Consider the following 22555-nt stretch of genomic DNA (forward strand, 5'->3'; position numbering starts at 1 on the left):
AGCCATTTTGCTTTTGACATCGAAGAATCCCTCCTCCCCCCTCCCCTCCAAACCTCCAGGAATCCCCCACCCTGGAGTTGGCATCTCGGGAGGGACGCGCCTTACGGGGCAGCCGTGCCCAGGCGCCACAGGTGGCTCGCGCGCGCAGGCAGGCAGGCGTCCGGGCGTGCGCAAAGGCGGCGCCCGCTCCCGCTGCGCATTGGCCCTGGCTGGCTGGCAGCCGGGCCAGCCCTTTAAGGAGCCGCGCGTGGCCACACCCGCCCTGGGCCGCCGCGCCGGGCCCTTCCCCTTCATTAATATGAAGGCAGCGGCGCTGCTGACTAATGGGTAATGAAGCTGTCACTCCGGCACCTACTTGTTGGGTGTTCGCGCAGCCGAGCGGCGAGCGGAGTTGCAACGGGGCGCTGGTGCTGCTGCTGCTGCTGCGGTGGCGGCTGCTGCTACGACTGAGCCCTCGGCGGCGGGCGGATCGAGGCTGACGGCGCTGCCCGCTCCGGCCCGCGGCTGCTGCGGAGCGCAAGGGCTGGCCCGCGGTGCAAGGCAAGGGCGGCCAGCCGGTGCCCGCCGCACCGCCGCCGATGCGAGTCCCCCTCCTGGCCGCGGCCGGTCGATGGCTCGTCGAGTGCTCGCCTGTCTTCTCTGAGCCGGCGGCGGCGGCGTTCAGCGGGGAGCAGCAGGCATGCCGGATCGTGGCGGGCGGCCCCGGGCTCTCCTCGCCGCGGCGCTTCGGCTGGGGCTGCTCCTAACTTCGTGGGCGCAGGTAAGAAAGCGGAGCGAAGAAGGGAGAAAAATTACCACCTTTTTTGTTTTGTTTTGCAGCCTTTGCCATCGTTTGCAAAAGGCCGAGCGGGAAGGGGCAAGCGGGCTTCTTGCAAACGCGTGCCGAGCCTTGCGCCCAGCCGGGTGGGGGCTGGGAGGACCTTGCATTGCTCGTAACCCCCCCCCCCCGAAGAAGTTAAAAGGCTCGGCTTTCCTGGAGGGGGGAACAGCAAAGCAGCTGGCTAAGGCGCTTCTAATTGTGTAGCTCCAGCCTCCCCCCCCCTCAGCTTTTGCTTCCAAACGTTGGAAGGACAAGGGCAAACTTGCATTGCACGTTGTGTACCGCTTGCTCCCCCCGTCAACATATTATATTGCTTTAGAACCGTTTGCATCGCTATTGCAATTTCCCCCGCTCTTTGCTCTTCCCTCCCGGGGGAGTTTTAAGTGCTTTTATATTTTATTTCATAGCTGCAAATGGAGTTCTCATCTGCCCCCCCCTTTTTGCACCACTTTAAAGCCTTTCCTGTTGCCACTCTCTGTAATTGCAGCACTTTCTTTTTGCTACGGCACGATCCTTAATAGCACGTCTGGAACGGTTGTGCCGGAGGAAACTCGACAGTCAGCTTGGCTTGGGTTGCTTGTAAATTTCCCCCCGGCCGCTCCGGCCACCCTTCCTGGCGTGTAGCGAGGCTGCCTCTCCCTTCTGATTTTTTTTTTTTTGCAATTTTATTTTTAGGTCTCGGAGGCTTCGGGCTATTTCGAGGTGCAGATTAACTCGGTGAAGAATGTCAACGGCGAATTGTTGAATGGGGAATGTTGCGACGGGGTGAAAAACCCGCGGAACTTGGACTGTACCCGGGACGAGTGCGATACTTACGTGAAAGTCTGCTTAAAGGAATACCAGTCCAAAATCACGCCTACGGGCGCCTGCAACTACGGCTCCGGATCTACTCCCGTGCTCGGTGGAAATACTTTTTATCTGACCAATCGCAATTTGCATCAGGGCAAAAACCACGACGGGGGCAGGATTGTCATCAATTTCCAGTTTGCCTGGCCGGTAGGTCCCGCTTCGGTTCCATTTCTCTTGGCTCCCCCGGGAAACAGCTTAATATAAGCCAACATGTTCGGAGTTGGTTTGGTTTGCATTCGTTCATTCTTCTACACCCACCCGGGAATATTGTTGAGCGCAGAGAGGCTCTTTCTTTATTGGTACTTGGAAGCTTTGCATCTCGAAAGGGCTTTGCCTCCGCCCTTCTTGGGTTTAAGAGCCCAGGGGGTCCGCTTATTGCTCCCCTTTTGCGGAAGCGGAGAGAGGGAAGGTCGAGATCATTTGGGGTCGAGGAAAGATTTGCAGATTTGGGCAAAGCTCTAGCGCGATTTGTAGATCTGTGCCTGATTCTGCAGGCATGAGAACTCGGTTGCAAAGCTGGAGAGGGGCGGTTCATCACTTGCTGAGCGATCGTGTTAAAAATGTTCAAGCGTACAGTGGTGAGGGGGAAAGAATCTGCCCCACAAAGGGAAAAGGGCACATCCGGAGGCATCTCCTCCCCGGGGCGTGCCTGCGATCAAAGCACATTTGCAACCGGGGATTCGGAGGCCCCTTAGCGACTGCGAGATAAATGCAGCCTTGATGGCGCTTTAAATTTTACTAAGAGCTGCAGTGCAATCCTAAACAGAGATACTCCAGTCTCTGGAGTAACTCTGTTTAGGATCGCACTGTTCTAAACCCATCAAAATCAATGGGCTCAGAGTGGAGGAACTCTGTTTAGCATTGCAGTGTTAGCGCGCTGGCTACTCTGGGATTATCAAAGCGGGGGGAGAGACAGGCTGTTGCACCTGGCCGCTTCTCCAGCACTTTGCAAAATCCAGGTGTGAGCAGCCCTGCCGCCTGCTCGCTTCTGCCTGAGGAAGAGGGGGTTTTGCTTTAGGGAAAGGTTGCAGCCGCCTCCTTTTTATTTTGCTCCAGCGGGGCGCGAAGGGTTGTTTCTCCAGCAGAGGGCGCGTGCTCTTTAAAGGGGTGGGGGGAGGGGGAGAGAATTAAAAGATCGCCTTTTATTTTATTTTGCACGCGGGTATTACCTTATATAATGGAAGGTGTAACTGGGAGATCTCGGAGAGGAGGGGGGGGGGGAACCAGCTTAAGCGTGCCGGCGGGGCGTGGAAAGAGGCGTCGGCCGGCCGCGGTGAAAAAAGCCGAATGCCAGCAGCTGCTCCTGCTGCTGCCGCTTTCGCCCCGAGCGACGGGGAAGTGGTTGGGCGCGTGCTGCCGCTCGCGAAGGGCGCGAGCGGCTCTTGGCTCCTGGGACCAGACCGGGAGGGGAGGGGGAGGAGGAGGGAGGGAGGCGTGGCGGGAATGGCTCCGCCGCCTGGCGCGCGCCTCGGCGGCGACCGTTGAAGGAAAAGAATCCGTTTGCCTGCCCGGGTGATTCAGTGGGGCAGAACTCAGGGAGGAGCTTTCTCCTTCTCTGAGGGGAAATCTCCAGTGTGAAACAAACACTCTCCTAAAACCCACCCTCAAATCCTGTAATGAATAAAATAATAATAATATAGCCTGCCTTTCTCACTGAGGCTCAAGGAGGATTGCCCTAACTCTTGTGGGGATAATAACACTGCTTTTGTACACCGCTCTGAGTGGGTCACTCATCTGTCTAGAAGGGCGGTATGTAAGTGCAGTTGTTATTATTGTTATTATTTATTGCTTCTGCTATTACATAGGGATTCAAAAACAAGCACAAGTCCCATACAGCAGTGAAACAGCGGAAAGAAAACATGAGCAAATAGGCATATGCACTCTTAACACCTTGAAGGGGCTGTTGAGTCCGGACTGGCTCTCTTAAGAAGGGAGCTTTGACTCTCAAAAGGTTTTTTCGTTCTTCAGGACAGGTGATATGCTTTATTATTGTACTGACAGTTATGCATATATATCTAGAAACATCAGGTCAGTCGGGAAGTCTGTAGCATTGTTATCTGAAGAAAGGAGCTTTGAGTCTTAAAAGCTTATATCCTGGAAATTTTGTGGGTCTCTAAGGGGCCACTGGGCTCAAATCCAGCTGACCTCCATTCATGAGTTGCAGCCAACTCATGGCTACCCCAGCTATGGGGTATTCAAGGCAAGGTGGTTTGGCATTGCCTGCCTCTACATGGAGAACCCTGATCTTCCTTGGTGATCTCTCCTCCAAGCGCCAACTAGTTAACTAGCCAGCCCTACTTAGCTTCAGAGCACTGATGAAGCTGGACTATTTGGGCTGCTCTTATGCCCAAATATTTAAATTTTTAACCTCGGCCATCTTCGGAAAATAGCTGCTGTGCCCCAAATTTTATGGCACGATTAGCTTGCCCTTTCCTCAGAATAATATACATTGTTGCAATCATTACAATGACCCTATGGGTAATTTTTAAATTGAAAGGGTATGACTGGTTCAAGATCACCTGTTGAGCCTCAATAGTTGATCATTTATTTATTATTTATTTATTTTATTCAATTTATACTTTGCCCTTCCTGCTAGCGGGCTCATAGGGGCTGAGCGCCGTCCGGTTACCGTAACTTGCATGCTGGCATCTTAATTTTTGTCTCCAGTTTCATAATGAGGTGGCATTTGTACCTCTGGCCCAGGGATAAGAGTAACTTAAATTTCTTATTAGTGCTGTCTCTTTTGGGTAGTTTGAAGCAGAAGATGGGAGGCACCATTTTTCTTACCAGTTGCTTAGAACCAGTGTACTTTCACTCCTGCTCTAAACTTGCGCAGAGTGAATTTCTTTTAAGGTTGAAGTGACCACTGCAAAGTCCCCTCACACGGTGGCTGGAAGAACTTTGGGGGTTGAGACCTCTTGCTACCTCCCTGTGGAAATGAAGTTGAAATCCATTCTTTGTATTCAAATCCCCCCCTTTTTTATGGGTTTGAGATAGGGAGGAAATGCTTCTGCTTTCCCCTCAGTGAAGGCCTGCAGCGGGCAGAAGCTATTTTACCGACTTCAATGGCTGCCTTATTTTTCAAGGCTTGAGGGAACAGTCATTGAGGTCATTAAATCAAATTCTCTTTTTCAGTGGGGTGCAGAATGAGTTGCCAAAGGCATTTTTTAAAATAACACTGTTTGTTTAATCTTAATCTGGCATAAGCATGTAGATTAGAGAATGTGCCAATTTTAAACCATGAGGTCACTGACAGTCAGGATTTTTACTGTGGTTCTTAAATCTGGAGGGTAATGATCAATTATGGTCAGGTATATGCTCTTCTGCACCCTGCGTTGACCTGTTTGAAAGGTGGATTTGGGTCCCTGGAGACCCAACAGTCCCTTTATTCCATTTTAGCAGTTTGGGAAAAATACGGCTTCATGTAACATAACGTTGTGCTCTTGGGAAGGGACTAGCAGCAGACAAGGTATGCTGTGAGTTTTCTCTAAATTGAGAAAATAAATGAGCTAAAATAAAACTGGATAATGAAAATGGGGGAGGCTGTGAAACGAATTCCGTAGGGAACTGTGGAGGGTACAAGATGGTGGAGTAAGCCAGTAGTTTTATGGTAACATGGGTGTGAAAGTAGCAGCATCTGGCTTCTCCATCCGGAAAGAGTTGTCGATAGGATTTCTGGTGAGACTACGGGGTGGTGGTTGATGTAGCATGGCTGAAGGGATTCTGATGGCAGGAGCCAGGTGCGGGGTTCGGCATGGATACTTCACCGTCCTTGTTCCTCACCAAACTATACTCCACACAAACTACACTAGTGTCTACTATAAATGGCATGCGGGCTCCTGATTGAATCAAAGCATTTTTATTATTGGAGAAAGACAATATTCAGAGCGCTTGTGTGCTATATAAAGCAAAGTTGTATGAACATGGGTTGAACAACTGCTAGGTGTCACGTTAGTAGAGATGAGCTGCTTAAAATTCACCGGTAAAATTCCTTGTACTTCAAAAAGTAGTTGTAATTTTCATGTCTTGCTCCAAGGACTTGGACCAGGGAGGGAGCACTCAAGGGCTTAAAGTGAGGAGCTGGTACTCCTTGTTCTACTTTTTTTTTGGCAGTTTTTTGTTGTTGAGATCTGAAATATTCTGTCCTAGAGCTCGGTATATCCAAGTGGACAACTGTTCAACTGCCTTTCACTTTCATCCCCTTTGTTTCTGATTTCTGTAAATCCAGTCTTATCACATTGCTGATGTCTCATTCTGTCAATTGTGTCAGTTTACACTGTCTAATCTGCCTTGAGTTTCGGTGAGAAGGATGGAGTCTAAATAAATAATAAATACTTTGAAGGAATTTTTCCTACCTCCCCTTTTCTATTAAGGGACGACTAGAATGTGTATGTTGTAGAAAGTTCTGGGGTATTCTGGAGCATGTATTCAGTTCATATTTATATACTTCATTTATACCCAGTGCTCTTTTTGGTTTTTAAAAAGATATCGGTAGTCATCTATATGGTTGGACTGATTTCCGTCAGTTCCCCCTTGCATATCACCACGAAAAAAGCCCTGTTTACACCCTGACTTTTTCCCCAATGGGGATCCAAGGCAGCTTACATAATTTTTGTCTCTCCCATTTCTCCTCACAATGGCTGATTCCGCACACATTGGATAATGCACTTTCAATGCACTTTATCAATCGTTTGAGGTGGATTTTTTGTTCCGCACCCAAAAAAATCCGTTCCAAATGATCTATAAAGAGGATTGGAAGTGCATTATCCAACATGTGCGGAATCACTCACTGTTGACCTAGCAGTCTTGCGTGGCAGAGTGGCGGTTTCTACTTAGGTCTGAGTCACTATGCTACATTGGCTCTCACTTTAGATATGTATTTGGTTTTTTTGGCCCCCTAAGTGGCTTACATCATTTCCCCTCCTCCATTTTATCCTTATACAGTGCTGAGGTAGGGTGCGCCCTGAAATGTGCCCTGTGCTCTTCTGTACTTCCTCACTGAAAGTGGAGTTCAGTGTATCACCCACTTACCTTTTCATTCCTCCACCATTTTAAAGAACCATAGGGTTTTCTATAATTTTGTTTTAGAGAGGCTATTTATAACTTAGGTTTTCATTCTGTTCTATTCGCTCCTCCCTGCCACTGACAAATCCCATCATGTGGGTGCACAGGATAATAAGCGACCAGTACTGGCATGGGTATACAATTAAAAGTGTGGGGTTTTTATTGTCTGGAAATGCTTTTCTGTGTCATAATCTATAATGTAGTTCTGTATAAGACCTGTATAAAACATAGGTTTTATTCTAGTTCCTAAATTTCATGTTCTGTGCAATATTCTAGAAGTGTCAGCTGTAGTAACTTATAATTGAGTGAATACTGACATTCTAAATGTAGGTGTCTTTGGACTTTTGTTCGATTTTGCTATACGATCAACTATTATGGCTGTCTTTCTGAATTGACGCTAAGCCATTCAGCATGATGTTTACAGGTATGTTTGTTCTGGCTTTGGTCTCAGAGTGGTCTCTTCCTGAATTCATTTTAGTTTTTTACCCGGAAAAAAGTACGGCTTGGCTCTAGGGCAGTGGACTAACAATAATTTCCAATAATTCTGCCATTGAGGCTTGATCGGCTAGTAGTATTTTTAAATAGGACTGAATCTGACCCTGCACAGTTTTCCTTGGAAGTATTATTGCAGTACACTAAAATGGTACCAACTTAGATATCTCTATAGAATGGAACCATATTAAGACCCCCCCCCAAAAAAAACCCTACATGTTTTGTCATGCTGATGACATCTGACCAGTGTTCTTCAGTTTGGATAAACTGCAAATTGTTCATTTGGGGATTGGACCACACTGTGGTAGAAGATGCATGGGAAGGGGGAAGGCCATGAATTTTATGGTAGTTCGTTAGTGTGGTGGTGACTTGTGGTTGCCACGAGCTCTCTCTTCTCCTAAGCTCTCTATGTAGAGGCGAGGGTGAGTTTTGTTTAACTTCCAGGAGGGTTTTGAAGAAGTTTCTTTTCATGATACTTTGGCCAAGCCTCTTGTCATCTTTCAGAATTGCTGTGTAATTCTAAACAGAAATCAGTGGTCTTAGACTTGAGTTACTCTGCTTAGGATTGCACTATTGGTAGATTTCTTTCTTACTGCTGCTGTGTATTGCCTTGAAAGACTTCCAAGTGCCTTCTTATTGTTTTACTGGTGGTGGAGAGTGCCCTCAAGCCATAGTTGACGTATGGTGACCTCTGGTGGGGTTTTCATGGCAAGAGACTATCAGAGGTGGTTTGCCATTGCCTGCCTCTGCAACCCTGGTCTTCATTGGAGGTCTCCCATCCAGTTACTAACCAGGGCTAGCCCTGCTTAGCTTCTGAGATCTGATGAGATCAGGCTCACCTGGGCTATCCAGGTCAGGGATTAGTTTTGCTACTTAATGTGAAATGCAGCATGCATTATATCTACTTAGAAAGCTCCATTCTAAGTCAATAACGCTGCTTAGGAAATGTTAATTCCTAAACAGTTCGCATTAAATGTTTCTACACCTTGAATTAACAGTTACTTTCATGGAGTTTCTGTCAGGATTCCAACTCTAGTATATTGGAGGGAAACTTGCACACAGTGCATTCAAAAGTGCTATCAATCTTCGAATGTTAAAACTAGCCCAGAATCTTCTAATGTTAAAACTAGCCCAGAAAGAGCGCTTGGACTTCTGTTTTGATGTAGGCTTGAAAATACCCACATGTCTAAATACCTGTGGCAAGTAAGAAGTGGCTCTAGATAACCAGGCAGGGAAAGGTAGGGGTGTGTGGGTTCATAAAAAGTGCTTGTGGGTAAATAACTTTTGTAAGACTTGCTAGTTTTCAGTCTAAGGCTATAACTCTATGCACACTTCCACATGAAGATAAGATCAGGGTGTAAGCTGTACTTGAGACTTTTGTAAGCGAGACGGAACATTTCTGTCCTCATAAGTGTTCTGTTGTGTTGTGTTAAGGTGGTGCTTGGCTGCTTGCCCATATGCTTAAGGTTAATTCTAATTCTAAAGACTAGGTAAACTATTCTGAATGTTGTGAATAAACATAATGTATGCAGTTCTAAAGTTGCCATGAAAAAGCCTCAGGTTGGTATAGAACATCTTATTTGGTTAAACTTTTCGTACTAGTGGTCTAGAATTATTGCCCATAGCTCTAGCAGAGTTGAGTGTGCTTAAAACCTATGGGGAAATTGGTGAGTGAATGAATTACTGTCTTGCGTCCAGGCTACACTTATCACAAAATAGTAGCTTTCAGTTGATGGGTTATCAAAAATAATATAAAGAGTGGCTACTAGTCATGATGACTAAAATGAACCTCCACATCCAGAGGCAGTAAACTTCTGAATACCAGTGCCAGGAGGGAAAGCCTTACTATGCCCTGCGGTTGGCCCACCAGAGCAACTAGTTGGCTGCTGTGTGAGACAGGATGCTGTGCTAGATTGACCGCTGGTCTGATCCAGCAAGGTTCTTCTTATGTTCTTGTTGTAGCCGAACTATATGAAAACAGCTGTAATTGGCTCTTAAAACTATAGTATGGAGTGCGTTTGTTGTTGTTTTTAAATGTGATGTGCATTTGTGGTGCCATCCTAAGCAGGTCTCATACTCCTATTTGGATCTCTTCACTGGCTCCTGGGGCACTCAGAAGAAAGGCAGGCATATCAATATTTAAAATAAATGAATAGGACTTCCTTTCAGGAAACGATTGAGATTGCAGTGTTGGTCCTTGCTGCTCTAATACGCTTCAAGGCTTGGCTGGCTGGCTTTTTGTATAAGTTGGAAAGGACCTTCCTATCTTGTCCAACTTCACATGTTCCTTCAAGCCTAACATTCTTCACAGGTAATCCACGTAATAGAACACATCCTCTGACTCAGGTTAACGTGACATGAGCAGAGTGCAGGAAGGATGAAGGTGCACGAAAGCCAGGGGTGCCTAAAGGGCAAGGGATAAGTTTTGACAAAGCCAGGTGATTCAAGTAGGCCATATGACACAGTGGGAGGGCGAAGAAGGAGGAAAAGTCTACAGAATTTTCAGGCAATTTTACCCGAGGGGGTATGTGTGGAAAGAGGAATCTGCTCCTGCATGCAAGCGAAGGCTGGGGGGGGGGGGTGAAGCTTTGTATACTACCATAAACAAAGCTTTGCTGTACAATGGTATTTCCAATAAAATCTTGAACTTTGTTCCCCCCCCCGGAGTCTTTTTAGCCTATGATAGGAAAGAATGCAAGGGCAGGGAAGGACTGTGGCTCAGTGGTATAACATCTGCTTGGCCTGCGGAAAATCCCAGGTTCAATCTCCTGCATCTCCAGTGCCAGCCAGATTAGACAATACTGACTTCGATGGACCAGGGGCTTGATGCAGTATAAGGCAGCTTCATGTGTTTGTGTGATCTTCCGATTACTATGTGGAAGGAAATGGGGTCATTGTTACTTGCAATAAAAATGGAGTCAGGCGTGATAGAATCATAGAATCTTAGTGTTTAAATTGTCGAGGTTAGGTTCTGTTGGGTAACACTGTAAGATTTCAGTTTTATAGATGCCGTTAATACTATCTGGCAAGCAGGCAGTAGTAACAGCTGCATTCTAAGAAAGGCAGGCGGGCTGGCCTTCAACACTGCCGAGGAAGATGAAGAGGGAGGCTTTGCCTTTCTGACCAAGGGCTTAACTTGCACTTTTTACCTAGGTGTGCACACCAGAGTATAAAAATACATACATGTCCTGGCAAGAATGAAAGATTCGTGCATGTAGTATTGGCTGTCTCTCTTTGGAAGTGATGGGTCAACACTTTTCCACTTGCCAGTTCTGTATCTGCAAGAAAATGCTGTGCACATTTTGATGAATTATACACACACACAGTTGAATGTTTTTTGTTGGTTGATTGATCACTTTTTGTAATCCATCATGATGTGTGTCTGTCGTATGTTGGCTAAATATGGCCTGTCTGCCCCTCTCATAAAACCTCTCCTACGTTGCCAATTATATATAATACATAAGTTGGTATTCTATCCTGGTTAACTTTGAAAAGTCAATCCATGCAAAACTGTTTTTATATATGGCTGTCATTAGTGTAAAAACCATACTGTTATGTTCACATGCCTTTTTTAATGCCCAGACAATGAGACTCTCATGCAAAGCAGGGGCATTTACTCTCTGTGGTATCCTTGCATTCTTCTTTTGGGAGAAAGCACAATGGGTTGCATCCAAAAATTTGCAAGTGTCGTTCCAGTCATGGATTGGTTCTTCCAGCTTTTCCCGTTTCTTCAGTCCATCTTGCCACCTGAAAAACTGCTCCTTAAATTTGGGGGAAACTTTGGGAGCAGCGTGAGATGCATCTTGAGGGAAGTGGAAATCGTGACCTCCCCAAATGGGAAGTGCCTTGTACTGATGCAAAAGTTACTTTTGGATCTGACCCTTTTCTGTATCTTACAGTAAATTGGTTAACCCCAGTGCAGATTATAGCAGTAGAACCAGACTAGGTCCCTAGATACCTTTACGCACAACAACTGGGTTAGAAGCCAACTCTAGTTATTTGTGATGTACGAATGTATATACACAGGTTGTTAGAATCCCAGGTTTTTTTGGAGGGCAGGGTGAACTAACCAACATGCCTGCATTCATACAATAGTTTTTTAAGATGGATTTTGTATATGGAGGGATGGGAGAAGAGGAATAAGACACGTGAGTATGGCAACAAGGCATGTTTAACATCTGCTGGCTTAAAGTGATGTCTGAATGAAGGAAGGAGAAATCGGCTAGCTAAAATCTCAGAGAGCTGAGAGTCCTGGAAAGGGGGGATTTGGGGAGGATTGGGTTTTTAGATCCGCTCCCCTCAATTCCCCATGGGAACTTGGATATTTTTGTTTGCTTAACTCTTCTAGTAACAAAGAAAAGTACACTATGCAAGGTATCTTGTAGCCATACTATTTTAGAAAGAATTCGTACTATTCAGAAATCCTTGGAAATGCGGTAATGCTGTCTGTTAAGTTTCTGACATTTCAAGGAAGGGTACAGACTTTACTTCCAATATTACTTAAAATTTCTGCAGGCTCCAATGCATAATTTGTATTCTTTCAGAAGGGGTTGGTGGCTGATTCTAATAGTTCCAACTTACATTTGTATAGGTCTTTTTCTTGAGCAAGAAATTGGGGGCAGCGTGACTGCAAAAAACCAGTTTCTTTAGCTTCGTGACTAGTCCAGTTTTCAGAAGGGATAGCTGCTCCTATGAAAATGAAAGAAGAGGCTGAAAACTTGGCTGTTCCACTAAAATGAAAATGCATTTGGTATTATTTACAGATGTATTTGAATTACAGCTCCTCCTCACAGGAATACAAGACTGGAATTCAAAGTGGAACTGCTCTGAAAAGGGGAGAAATGGCTACTTAGCTCAAGAAAAGCTGACTTGAAGTATATGGGAGGATGAGAAGGGAGAAGTACTTAGATGTTTGTTAGAAATGAATTGAAGCTAGGGTATTGCAGAAGTGACTGCTGTTCTTTCCAAACACTTTGTTGATCTCTGTAATGTGGATAGTAATGAGAGCCTTAGATATAACCAGGCCAAGCCCTGTGCCATATTGTCAGATTTTGTGTGTGTGTGTGAGTTTTGGCTTTGACCCATAACCCTGTAGCACAAATGTGGTACACTGATAAATTTGTGCACCAAAGGAACTTTGAAATGCTTTGTAGGGTTGTGTAGAAGTTAGAGTAGTATATAGTCCCCATCTTTTCTCTCCCTACCCTCAATATACCACCTGCAAGTAAAATGATATGTGTATGCAGAATGACTTATTTAGAAGAAAATGCTGGCAGTAATGAACATAAGCAGAAGATGATGGCCTCAAAAGAGGGACATTGAAACACTGGAATTCAGAAATGGAACTGATTGGCATGAAAATAACACTTGAAGCTGCCTTATGCTGAGTCAGACCATTAGTTCATCAATGTCTATTCTAGCTAGCAGCAGCTCTCCAGGGTCTCTCAAGCAGAGGTCTTTTGCATCACCTTTTACCTAACCCTTTTAATTTGAGATGCTGGGGATTGAACCAAGGACCTTCTTCTACATGCCAAGCACTGAGCTGCAGCCCCTTAGTTACGGGAGTGAATGTACAAGATCTGTCAGGCAGGAGTGATGTTAACAGTATGTGCCAATACTACCAGTATCTAGAGCAGCCAGGGCTGTTCACAGATTTTTCTCGAGTGTGGAGCTTGTCTTGCTACAATAAACAAGAGTCTTGTTCTTCTGTAGTTACAGGAGATCATGTTTAGTTGCAAGGTGCATCTAAGCTTCTCTCGATTAACCGGAAACAACAACTCCTGCTCAATAGTATTCTGCAAGGTTCCTTGCTGCCTCTGTTCGGTTCCTTGGGAGTAAAAATATTCAAGAATCCTAATTACTCAGGAGAGGAATTGATGAACTTTTTGTTGAGCTTGCTGTGAAAATACCCTTATAACACGCCCTAATTGTAATTGTACACGTTACAAGACAACATCCTGTGTAAGCTACAGAGCATTTTGTACCGTTCTCCGTGCTCTGCCTTTTTGTACCTGACATTCTTTGCAAAAATTGATACTTTAAACCATTGCCCATGATGGAATGTATTTGTCCTTTATTTTGGGGGTGATTACTCTGTCTAGATTGCATTTGGGGCTGTGTGTGTTGTGAGGTGTATATGTGCTGCGCGTGCACAAACAATTTGAGATTCTCTGTCTGCTTTGCTGCATTTCTGGCTAGCATCCACCGATGTCGTACAACCAATGACATTGCAAATGCACAAAGATGTTGTGGTACTGGCACTTACAAGCTGAAAGGATGTTGCATGTGTTATCAGAAATTTTGCAAACTGATGAACTTGACCCAGCATTTCAACTATGTTAAATCAACTGTGTTTCTTGTAGTGCATAATGTTTAGTGTTAGCACACATCAAGTCAAAGTGTGTTTGTTTTATATAATAGAACAGTGTATGCACAGTGAGTATGCCCATGTGTACACTGAAGAAGAGAATTTTAACTTGCCTAAAGCTACCCACTAAGTATGGCAACCAGTGAGTGGGAGCATGGGGATGGGGGAGGGACGACTTGGTGCCAACAGCACAGTGTCACTTCTGGTGGATTCCTGAAAGTGATACCATGTTGCCAGCATAACATTAATGTGGCACTCTAGGACTTGTGCAAAATGCTATGGTTACCTTAGAGTTTTCTCAAAATCCTAGAGTCATATTGACCTCATGCAGGCACATGACATCACTTCCTGGTATTTGCCAAACAAGTGACATTGCACTGCTGATATGGTGTCATTTTTTTAAAAAATCTTCCTGTCAGTTCTCAGCAGGCCTACAGGCAACAAATATGGTGCCTGGAGATCTCCCTACCATTAAGTTGTTGGTAGATACAACATTTGAGTGGTGTGCTAGCTATAATTGGGTATTACCATACTGTTGGAGAATAGAGTGATGCTTTTAATGATTAAATAATCCCATTTATATCCAACGGGCTAAACAAAGCAGATTTAAAACTGAGGTTAATGTTCTAAATCCAAAAAGTCAGAATCCCCATAGTGCTTCTTTATTAGGATCATCCAAGTGGCACAAAACCTACCAAGCCACTCCATTCATCTTTGGAATCCCTGTTTTGGGTGCCCCTGACATCTGAGGCTAGATGGGTGGCAACTCAAGAAAGGATTTTCTTCATCATGGAGCTGAAACTTTGGAACGCCCTCCCCAGGGAGACTCTATTGTTGCCCTCTGCTAGTAGGTAAAGACTTTTTTGTTTTGTTTGGCATTGCTTCACTAACTCTGATTAGTCCTCTGCTCTGTGTGTTATGTGTTGATGTGCTTGTTTTTTTGTTTTAAATATCTTTTATATTTTTGTATTTTGAATGTTTCAACAACAACATTCCAATTTGTATACCACCTTTCAGGACAACTTACTATCCACTCAGAGTAGTTTACAAAATACGTTGTTATTATCCCTACAGTGAACATCCTGTGAGGTGGGTGGGGCTGAGAGAGCTCCTAGAATCTGTAACTAACCCAGGGTCACCTAGCTGGCTTCAGTTGGAGGAGTGGGGAATCAAACCCAGTTCTCCAGATTAGAGTCCTGCTCTCTTAACCACTACGCCAAACTGGCTCTCCAGTCTTCAGTGTTCACTGTGCTGGGGATGGAATTGGATGGAAAGGTAGCATAGAAAAGATGTAAATAAACAAATAGAAGCATGCAATTTTTTGAATTCATTAGAACCCTTCATGAAGCTGGATGTTACCAAAAAAATGCAAACTTTTTTTGGAACAGCCAAGTCAGTTCAAGGGTTCTGATGACCTTGAAAGCACACACACACACTGTTACATGTCATTTTGTTGATCCTAATGAAAGGTATTATGGGAATTGCGCTCTGAATTTTGGGGGGAGATTTTTTTTTTGGGACCCACCGCATGGCTGCTAATCACTATTTTCTGATGTTCTAAATGCCAAACTTCTCAGTGGAGAGGAGGGAATGGGTGAACAGATGTGCCTAATTTGATATGTTGCTCATAGTTAGCACTAAAAAAAAAAAATTGCATTTGCCCCAGGGAGCTCCGAAGTTAAAAGTAAACTGTACTGAGTTACAAAGTAACTGCTTTTCAGTAATGACCCATCTCAAGTACGAATTCAGTAATTGCCCTAGTATTATTCCCCAAACATCTGTTCCTGCTGCAACAAGGTTTTGATTGCTATGCTTACACTATAATGTCTGGTAGAAGTTTAGGAGATATAAGCTGGTTAGGGTTTTGAAGGCAGTTCATAAAACTTGGTTATAAGCATCTCCTGGGTATGTTGTATCTTGATGTCAAAGTCTGAATAAGTTTCTGTATTTTAGGATTGCAATAACATGACTGTATTTTTATTTATATCCCACTTTTCCAGTCTAGATTCAAATTAGCATGCAGCTCATATGATTAAAATAATTAGGTTGGATCTTATGGAGTATAGGCTCGTATATGCGGAACATTCTGGCTTTACTTCTTCTCCATGAATGCATTTGTGTTTATTTATATTCTACTTTTCCCCCTCAGTTGGGAATTCAAAGTGGTTTAGAACATTGTTCTCCTCTCCTCCATTTTCTCACAACAGTGACCCTGTGAGGGAGGTTAGACTGAATGGCCCGAGGCCACCCAGCAAGCTTCCATGGCAGATTAGGGATTTGGGCCTGAGGCTCCTCAGATCCTATTTTATTTATTTTATTTTATCGTATTTATATTCCGCCCTCCCCGCAAGCAGGCTCAGGCAGATAACAACATTAAAACATTTAAAACATTTCATTAAACATAAAACATTAAAAACATTGTATAAATATATTAAAAATAGCAGCACTCTTTTCTTGGTGGTGGTAATATCGTTGATTACAGAAAGTGAAACAGTGCAATTGAACATGGCAGCAGCTTCAGAACAGTGGTGGGCAGCTCTCATAGGGAGGGGAGTAGATGTTATATCCTCCAGCCAGTGGAGGCCCAGCCTCAGCCATAAGCCTGGCGGAACAACTCTGTCTTACCGGCCCAGCGGAAAGATAGTAGATCCTGCCGGGCCCTGGTCTCGGTAGACAGAGTGTTCCACCAGGTAGGAACTAGGACTGAGAAAGCTCTTGCTCTAGTTGAGGCCAGGCGGGCCTCCTTGGAGCCAGGGACTGATAGCAATTTCTTTCCTCCTGATCAGAGGGACCTCTGGGGAATATACGGGGAGAGACGGTCCCTCAGGTATGCTGGCCCCAGTCCGCACAGGGCCTTATAGGTCAATACCAAAACCTTGAACCTGATCCGATAATCCACTGGCAACCAATGCAGCTCGCACAATATTGGTGTAATATGCGCCCTATTTGGTGCTTTCATAATGATGTGCACCGCTGCATTTTGCACCAGCTGTAATCTTCGGGTCAGGCACAAGGGTAGGCCCGCGTAGAGCGAGTTACAGTAATCCAACCTAGAGATGACCGTTGCCTGGATCACTTTAGTTAAGTCACAGGTAGACAGGTAAGGGACAAGTTGTCTGGTCTGCCGCAGGTGGAAAAAAGACCTGACAACCACTGTGACCCGTGCCTCCATTTTCAGGGAGGCATCTAGGATCACCCCCAGGCTCTTAACCCTTGGAACAGGCACAAGCTGTGCCCCATCGAGGGTCGGGAGCTGGAGTCCCGAATCCAGTCCCCCATGGCTCAAGTATAGGACCTCCGTCTTTGTAGGGTTCAGTTTCAGTCGACTCTGTTTCAACCAACCAGTCACGGCTGCAAATGCATGTTCCAGGACATCTGGGGCTGAGCCGGGCTGGCCGTCCATCATCAGATACAGCTGGGTGTCATCTGCATATTGATGGCACCCAAGCCCAAAACTTCACACCAGCTGGGCAAGGGGGCGCATATAGATGTTAAACAGTAAAGGGGAGAGTATTGCCCCCTGTGGTATCCCACACACCAATGGGTGACGGGGTGGCAGTTTCTCCCCAAGCGCCACCCTCTGTAGCCCAACATTCTATCCACTGTGCTGTGCCCCTGTAGCCTATAAGAAGCTGATGTGTGAGATTGTTAAGACCTGTGAGGATAAAAAGCTGTGCAGCCTGAAAGGACTTCGAAGTCACAGGATCTGTGCGAACAAGAAAACACATGGCCTGAATAGGGGCTAAAGTGAAGACAGGGAATCTAGCAATATTAGGGAATCTAGCAATATTGCATAATCTACTAGACTTATCAGCAACCTTGAACAATGGGCCATGCCATCTTGTGGAGAAGTTTAGAGGTGTAGAAGCAGGGATTTAGGGATAACCTTTGGTTTCAAGTCATTCCTTATGGACAAAACTCAAAGGGGACTAGTTGTCTTCAGTGTGGGGCATGCCGTGCAGGGTTCCACAATGCTTAGTACTAACCTTCAAAGCTGTTAAATCTCTGTGTAAAGCCCTTTGGAGAATCATCCATAATTTTGGAATAAGTCATCAGTGTGTCATCATCGGCTGTGCATTTACTTATTCAGATCTCCTGGTGATGCTGTAGAGGTGTTGCAGTAATATTACACAAGGCAGTATAAAGTAATACACATGTATTCTAGCTGAACTTCTGCACTTTGTATGAACTCTCTGGAGTCTTTTTCAGAATGTGGTGTAACTGAAACAGGTATTACTTTAATCTTTGACAGCCAATTAAAAATAGTGGACTCTATTTACTCCAATTGCAGAATAGACCAGAAGTCATCTACCAACTTAACACTTTCCATCATTTCTCACAGACTTACAGTTTTGTTTTGCACGTTGGATATAATGTCACTTTTTGGCTAATTAGAAGGTTATACAATAGAAATTATGACTATTTAATGAAGCATCAAACCAATCATAGTTTGTTTATACTATCACATGGAAAAGATCTTAGATAATTGTGTAAGAACCTATAAAATATGCAAATTCAGATAGTATGTTAGAGTTCTGATTGGAAGAAGTCTCATGAGAATCTAGGTGAGAATCTTACCTTTGTATTTTTTATGCATTTCATAGAAACTTTAAAACCTAAGAGTTAATTAGGAAATGTTAGCAAACCTAATTCTTACTGCTTTCTGTGTTCTATTTTTGTAGAATTTATATTAATGACCATATATATTTTGATACCTTGCTTCATTAAAAAACTAGAGTAATTTCAATAAAGGAAATGAATAAACTCTGGAAGGTGTCTTGTGTATTTTGCTTAGAAAAAGCATTGCAAGAAGGTCCCTATAAGCAGAACTTGTTCAAAGTAGGGCCTGTCCTGTTTGACAGGCCCTACTAATCGCTGAAAGCTATCCACGAGTAAAGATAAATCTTTCTTTTGGGATAGTGGGATCTTTGGTAAGGCATGAGTAAGAATCCATTACAGAGGTCCTGAATCAGTGACTGACAGCTGTCTCTGAATGGCTAAGGGGTGAACAAGCTGGAACTGAATCCTGGCAAGATGGAGGTAATGATGGTGGGAGAGGCTGGGATCCGGAAGGACATAGTGCTTCCCACTTTTGATGGGATCCAGCTGACATGTGCTCGCTCAGTTATCTGTGCTTTTTGATTGAATTTGTTTTTCGTTTGTAATCTGCTATGAGTCTTAGTGAGAAAGGAATTATATAAATGAAATTGATCTTAATAATCTTCCTTTTCTATTGGTGGTGTTTTTGTTTGTACAACAGCAACATGGAGGCAACTTTGCCTAGTTCTTCTGCCTCACTGTGGCCTTTGGGACTGTGTGGCTTTTCGTCCATGTAGGGGAGGGGATCACAATTTCTTTTTTTTAAATATTCCCTTGAGGGGTTGCTCAGTAGAAAGTGGGAAAGACCACATCCTGAAGCACCATTGCACTCCATAGGATCGAACCTGTTAACAATAAATCAGAATAATCCACACACAGTGCCACAAACTCACAAGCAAGGTCACAGTGCCAGCAACATTCTAGGAATCCCCCAAATCTCTGTAGTTTTAAAAACTATAGTGTTTTGGGAAATTCCTAGAGTGTTTCTGATGTTGTGATGTCACTTTTCGGTTCTGACCCAGATGTAATTCTTGCTTCTACCTCTAAACTTCTCAGCAGGATGGTATGGCCCACTTTATCCAAGGTTGCTGATAAGTCTACGTTTCTCTCGTTCTCATTGAGTTGTCAGCTCAAATAATGCCATGATAAAGCAACTTCACATGCACAAAACAGTAGCAAAAATTTACTGCTTCTTAAGAAACCTAGCAGCAATGATCTTTGAAAACAACCTTCTCTTACAGATTTGTTATTGGTTATACAGCAGGAAACTCAAGATAAGGCTTGGACATAGATTACATGCTTAACACACATAACATACCAGCTTCAGTTTCTTTTGTTTAAAAGGATCTTGGAGAGCAGGGTTGGGAATTGCTCTGCTTGAATTTGGAAAGCTTTTGCTAGAGTAGACAGCTCTTGGCTTGGGGAATGATGGCTTGTTTTTGTATAAGGTCACTCATATATACTGTTTCCTTAGAGCAGAAAGAGAGCCAGTGGGACTGAATATGTTTAAAATTATGCTTAAGTAATATGGAGGCAAGTGAATGATGAGTGGATTAGATTTGGAAGGAACCTGGGAGGTCATCTTTCTAACCCTGTGCAGGTATAGGCAACTCTGGCATCCCCATCATAAGGTCATCCAGCCTCTGCTTAAATACCACCCCCCCCCCCAAAGCATTCTGTTTCACTGTTGAACAACCAATCAGGTTTGCTTTATGTAGTGCTTCCCTAAATGCCTTTGATTCATTTGCAGGCTAAAAAGCTCCCATTTCAAGTGGTGATTTTGTTTTCCAATAAACCTTTGTGGTCCCAGCTTTGTAGTTCTGTGTCCTTAAAGGGTAGCTAGCCAGGTAACAGCTGCTGTACATTGACTGAAGTCATGAGGAGTCATTGAGTCTTCGCAGGAAAGGCTGGTTATAAATGACGTACATTGACTGTTTGCCGCAGTCCATAGGCCGTTATTTGTGGTTCTCTTCCCAACCCTGCCAGAGTCCTCTTGAATTACCTTGACTTGGGAAGGCTTATCTTGACCTGAGAGACTTACAGCTGCTGACCATGATCCCGCAGACAGTAGCCGTGACAATCTGATCTGATTTGGATGTCCATTGCTCGCAAAGTGCCCGAGCCAGGAATCTGCTGCATCCAGCACTGGACAGCCTTCATTAGTTTGTCTGTGCAAGGTCCCCATATACAGACCATGCTTGGATGGCCCTCGTATATGGATTTTAATGAGTTCCCCTGTGGCTGAGAAGTTTTTATGCCTGTCTCAGGCAATTCATTGTCATGAAAATATTGCTGCTTATCTTCCAACTCAGCAATATCTTGAGATTTCTTTGCACGTGCACATGTACAATATAATGTATTTGAACAGATTCTCCCTAAAGGGATATATGTTGAAGCCCTGAAGAGGATTCTTTGTGCCTATTGATACTTCTGCCTTTGAATGAACCCTCCTCATGTTGTAGATAGATCTGTTTAAAAAACCATTTCTCTTTTTAATCACAAAGTTGAAGTACAAATTGTAGATTCTGGCTGACTATTGAAAAAAAAAGGAAGTTAATGTTGTTTGGCTTTGTTGCCCAATGGGATAATGTTGAACGGGGACGAAAACTTTGTGCCCTATTCTTCTGTGAATAAAAATAGCTGTAAGGGTAAATTTGCCTGATCATTTAAAGCTCTTTTACATATATCAGCCTTTTGGGCTGTGACTTCCAAGGGTAGACCATGAGGAAGGGCTGTCTTGACCTCCCCCCTCTCTGCTATGCCCCCCTCCCGGAAAAGACATGGCTCCAAACTCCTAACAAAATTTACAAAATTTGGCTTGTTTTTTTATAGGGAGGTTGCTAAGAAACTGATGAATAGTCTCTGGAGTATGTTTTGTCTAGCCAGAGGCACAAGAGTTTGCTCTCCGAAGGTTTGTAGCTTTCTTACCTTAGAGAGCACCTGGCTTTAAAACACTGAAGTGGCTTTAAGTATGGATCTCTGACCCTGCTGGTTGATTCTTTAGTCTTCTGGCTTGTGTTCAGAAGCTTTTTTCCAGAGCATTGGGGACTGATTTCCGAAATGTTTAAGTTGGAGCTAGAAACTGAAAAATATGGAACCTTGAAAACCTTCCTGATGCAGAGATCTCAGATCCTGACCATATTTTTGTGTTTTCAAAGGTACTAAGACCTGTAGGGGAACCAGAGAACTGTAAAGCTAATTCTGTGAACCCCTGGGGGCAGAAACTTGAGCCCTGTTTTCTCTTAAGCAGCACTGCCTCTCCCCATGACCCCCAAGTTGCCTGACAAACTGTTTTTGAAACTGATGAAGTTTCTGGATTAGTTTTAATATGGCCTAAGGAAGGGGAAGGGGATATGACATGAGAAACAGGAATGGGAAAGAGCCCCCAAATGCTGTTGGAACTCGGCATTGTTGGTTTTACTTTCCTGCTGTGAGTTGGGCTCATGCATACCTGGTAAGCATGGATGTCCCAGACCTGGCAGTGGACCCAGGGAAAAGTATATCACGTCTTAAGATTAAAAGAGGTGTCCATTGTGGGGGAAAGCCCAGTGAATGTGCAATGGTCTGTTTTGCTGTGCGGAGTTGCCAGTTGGAAAGAAAGAGGTTTAAAAAAGAAGAAACTTGAAGGCAGACTTTATACCTTCCGAATACTAATGTGGAATAGGTATGGGGGGAAATCTCCAGGGTTCTTCTACTGCTTGAGCAGATAACTGTTACCTATAACACAGGCAACAGAAGTAGGAAACACTGCCTTGGGGCGTGGAAAAATCTTGTATTGTTGGCCTTCCAGATGAATTGTTGCTTCCTTTTCTGTAGTTAACAGATGTGTGTGAAGTGCTGTCAAGTCACAGCTGACTTCGGGTGACCCCCCCCCCCACTGGGGTTTTCAAGTTTGCCATTACCTGCCTCTGCATAGTGAACCTGCACATCCTTGGTTGTCTCCTATCCAAGTATTAACTATGGCCAGCTGTGCTGTGCTTATCTTATATGTGACAAGATCGGGTTAGCCTGAGCCATCCAGGTCAGGGCAAATTACAGATAAGGCATCTTATATAGAATCTAACAGATAAGCGTACTTCAGTGGTAGCTGCTGAAATTGACAAATCTGGCTGTTATTCTAGTACAATTTAATAGAGAAGGTGAGACCATGATAAATTATTGAATGTTAGGTTTCATTACAACAATAATTGTGGTTGTTTGTCTTTGAGGCTCTTGTTAATTTGATGAAATACAATTCTGTTTTGTGTGTTGAATATAAGGTATACATGAAAAATAGTATATTTTAAACAATCTTTTCAGTTTGAAGACGTATAACATCTGTGTTGCTTGACATCTCCAAAGGCAAATGTTTTATGCCTTTGCTA

At 44.1% G+C, this 22555-nt stretch overlaps 1 protein-coding gene across 4 annotated transcripts in view; it reads left to right on the top strand.

Annotated features, from left to right (window-relative positions):
* Positions 1 to 343: 343 nt before the first annotated feature.
* Positions 344 to 22555, top strand: part of JAG2 (jagged canonical Notch ligand 2) — a 106980-nt gene continuing 84768 nt past the window's right edge. For all 4 annotated transcript variants that reach the window (XM_054971157.1, XM_054971158.1, XM_054971159.1 and 1 more), the window contains exons 1-2: positions 344 to 760; positions 1496 to 1816. In XM_054971157.1, coding sequence (XP_054827132.1) covers positions 680 to 760; positions 1496 to 1816 — 402 coding nt within the window. In that variant the 5' untranslated portion in view covers positions 344 to 679. The remainder of the gene's footprint in view (positions 761 to 1495; positions 1817 to 22555) is intronic.

The sequence above is a fragment of the Eublepharis macularius genome, chromosome 2, assembly GCF_028583425.1.
Source record: "Eublepharis macularius isolate TG4126 chromosome 2, MPM_Emac_v1.0, whole genome shotgun sequence".
NCBI lineage: Eukaryota > Metazoa > Chordata > Lepidosauria > Squamata > Eublepharidae > Eublepharis > Eublepharis macularius.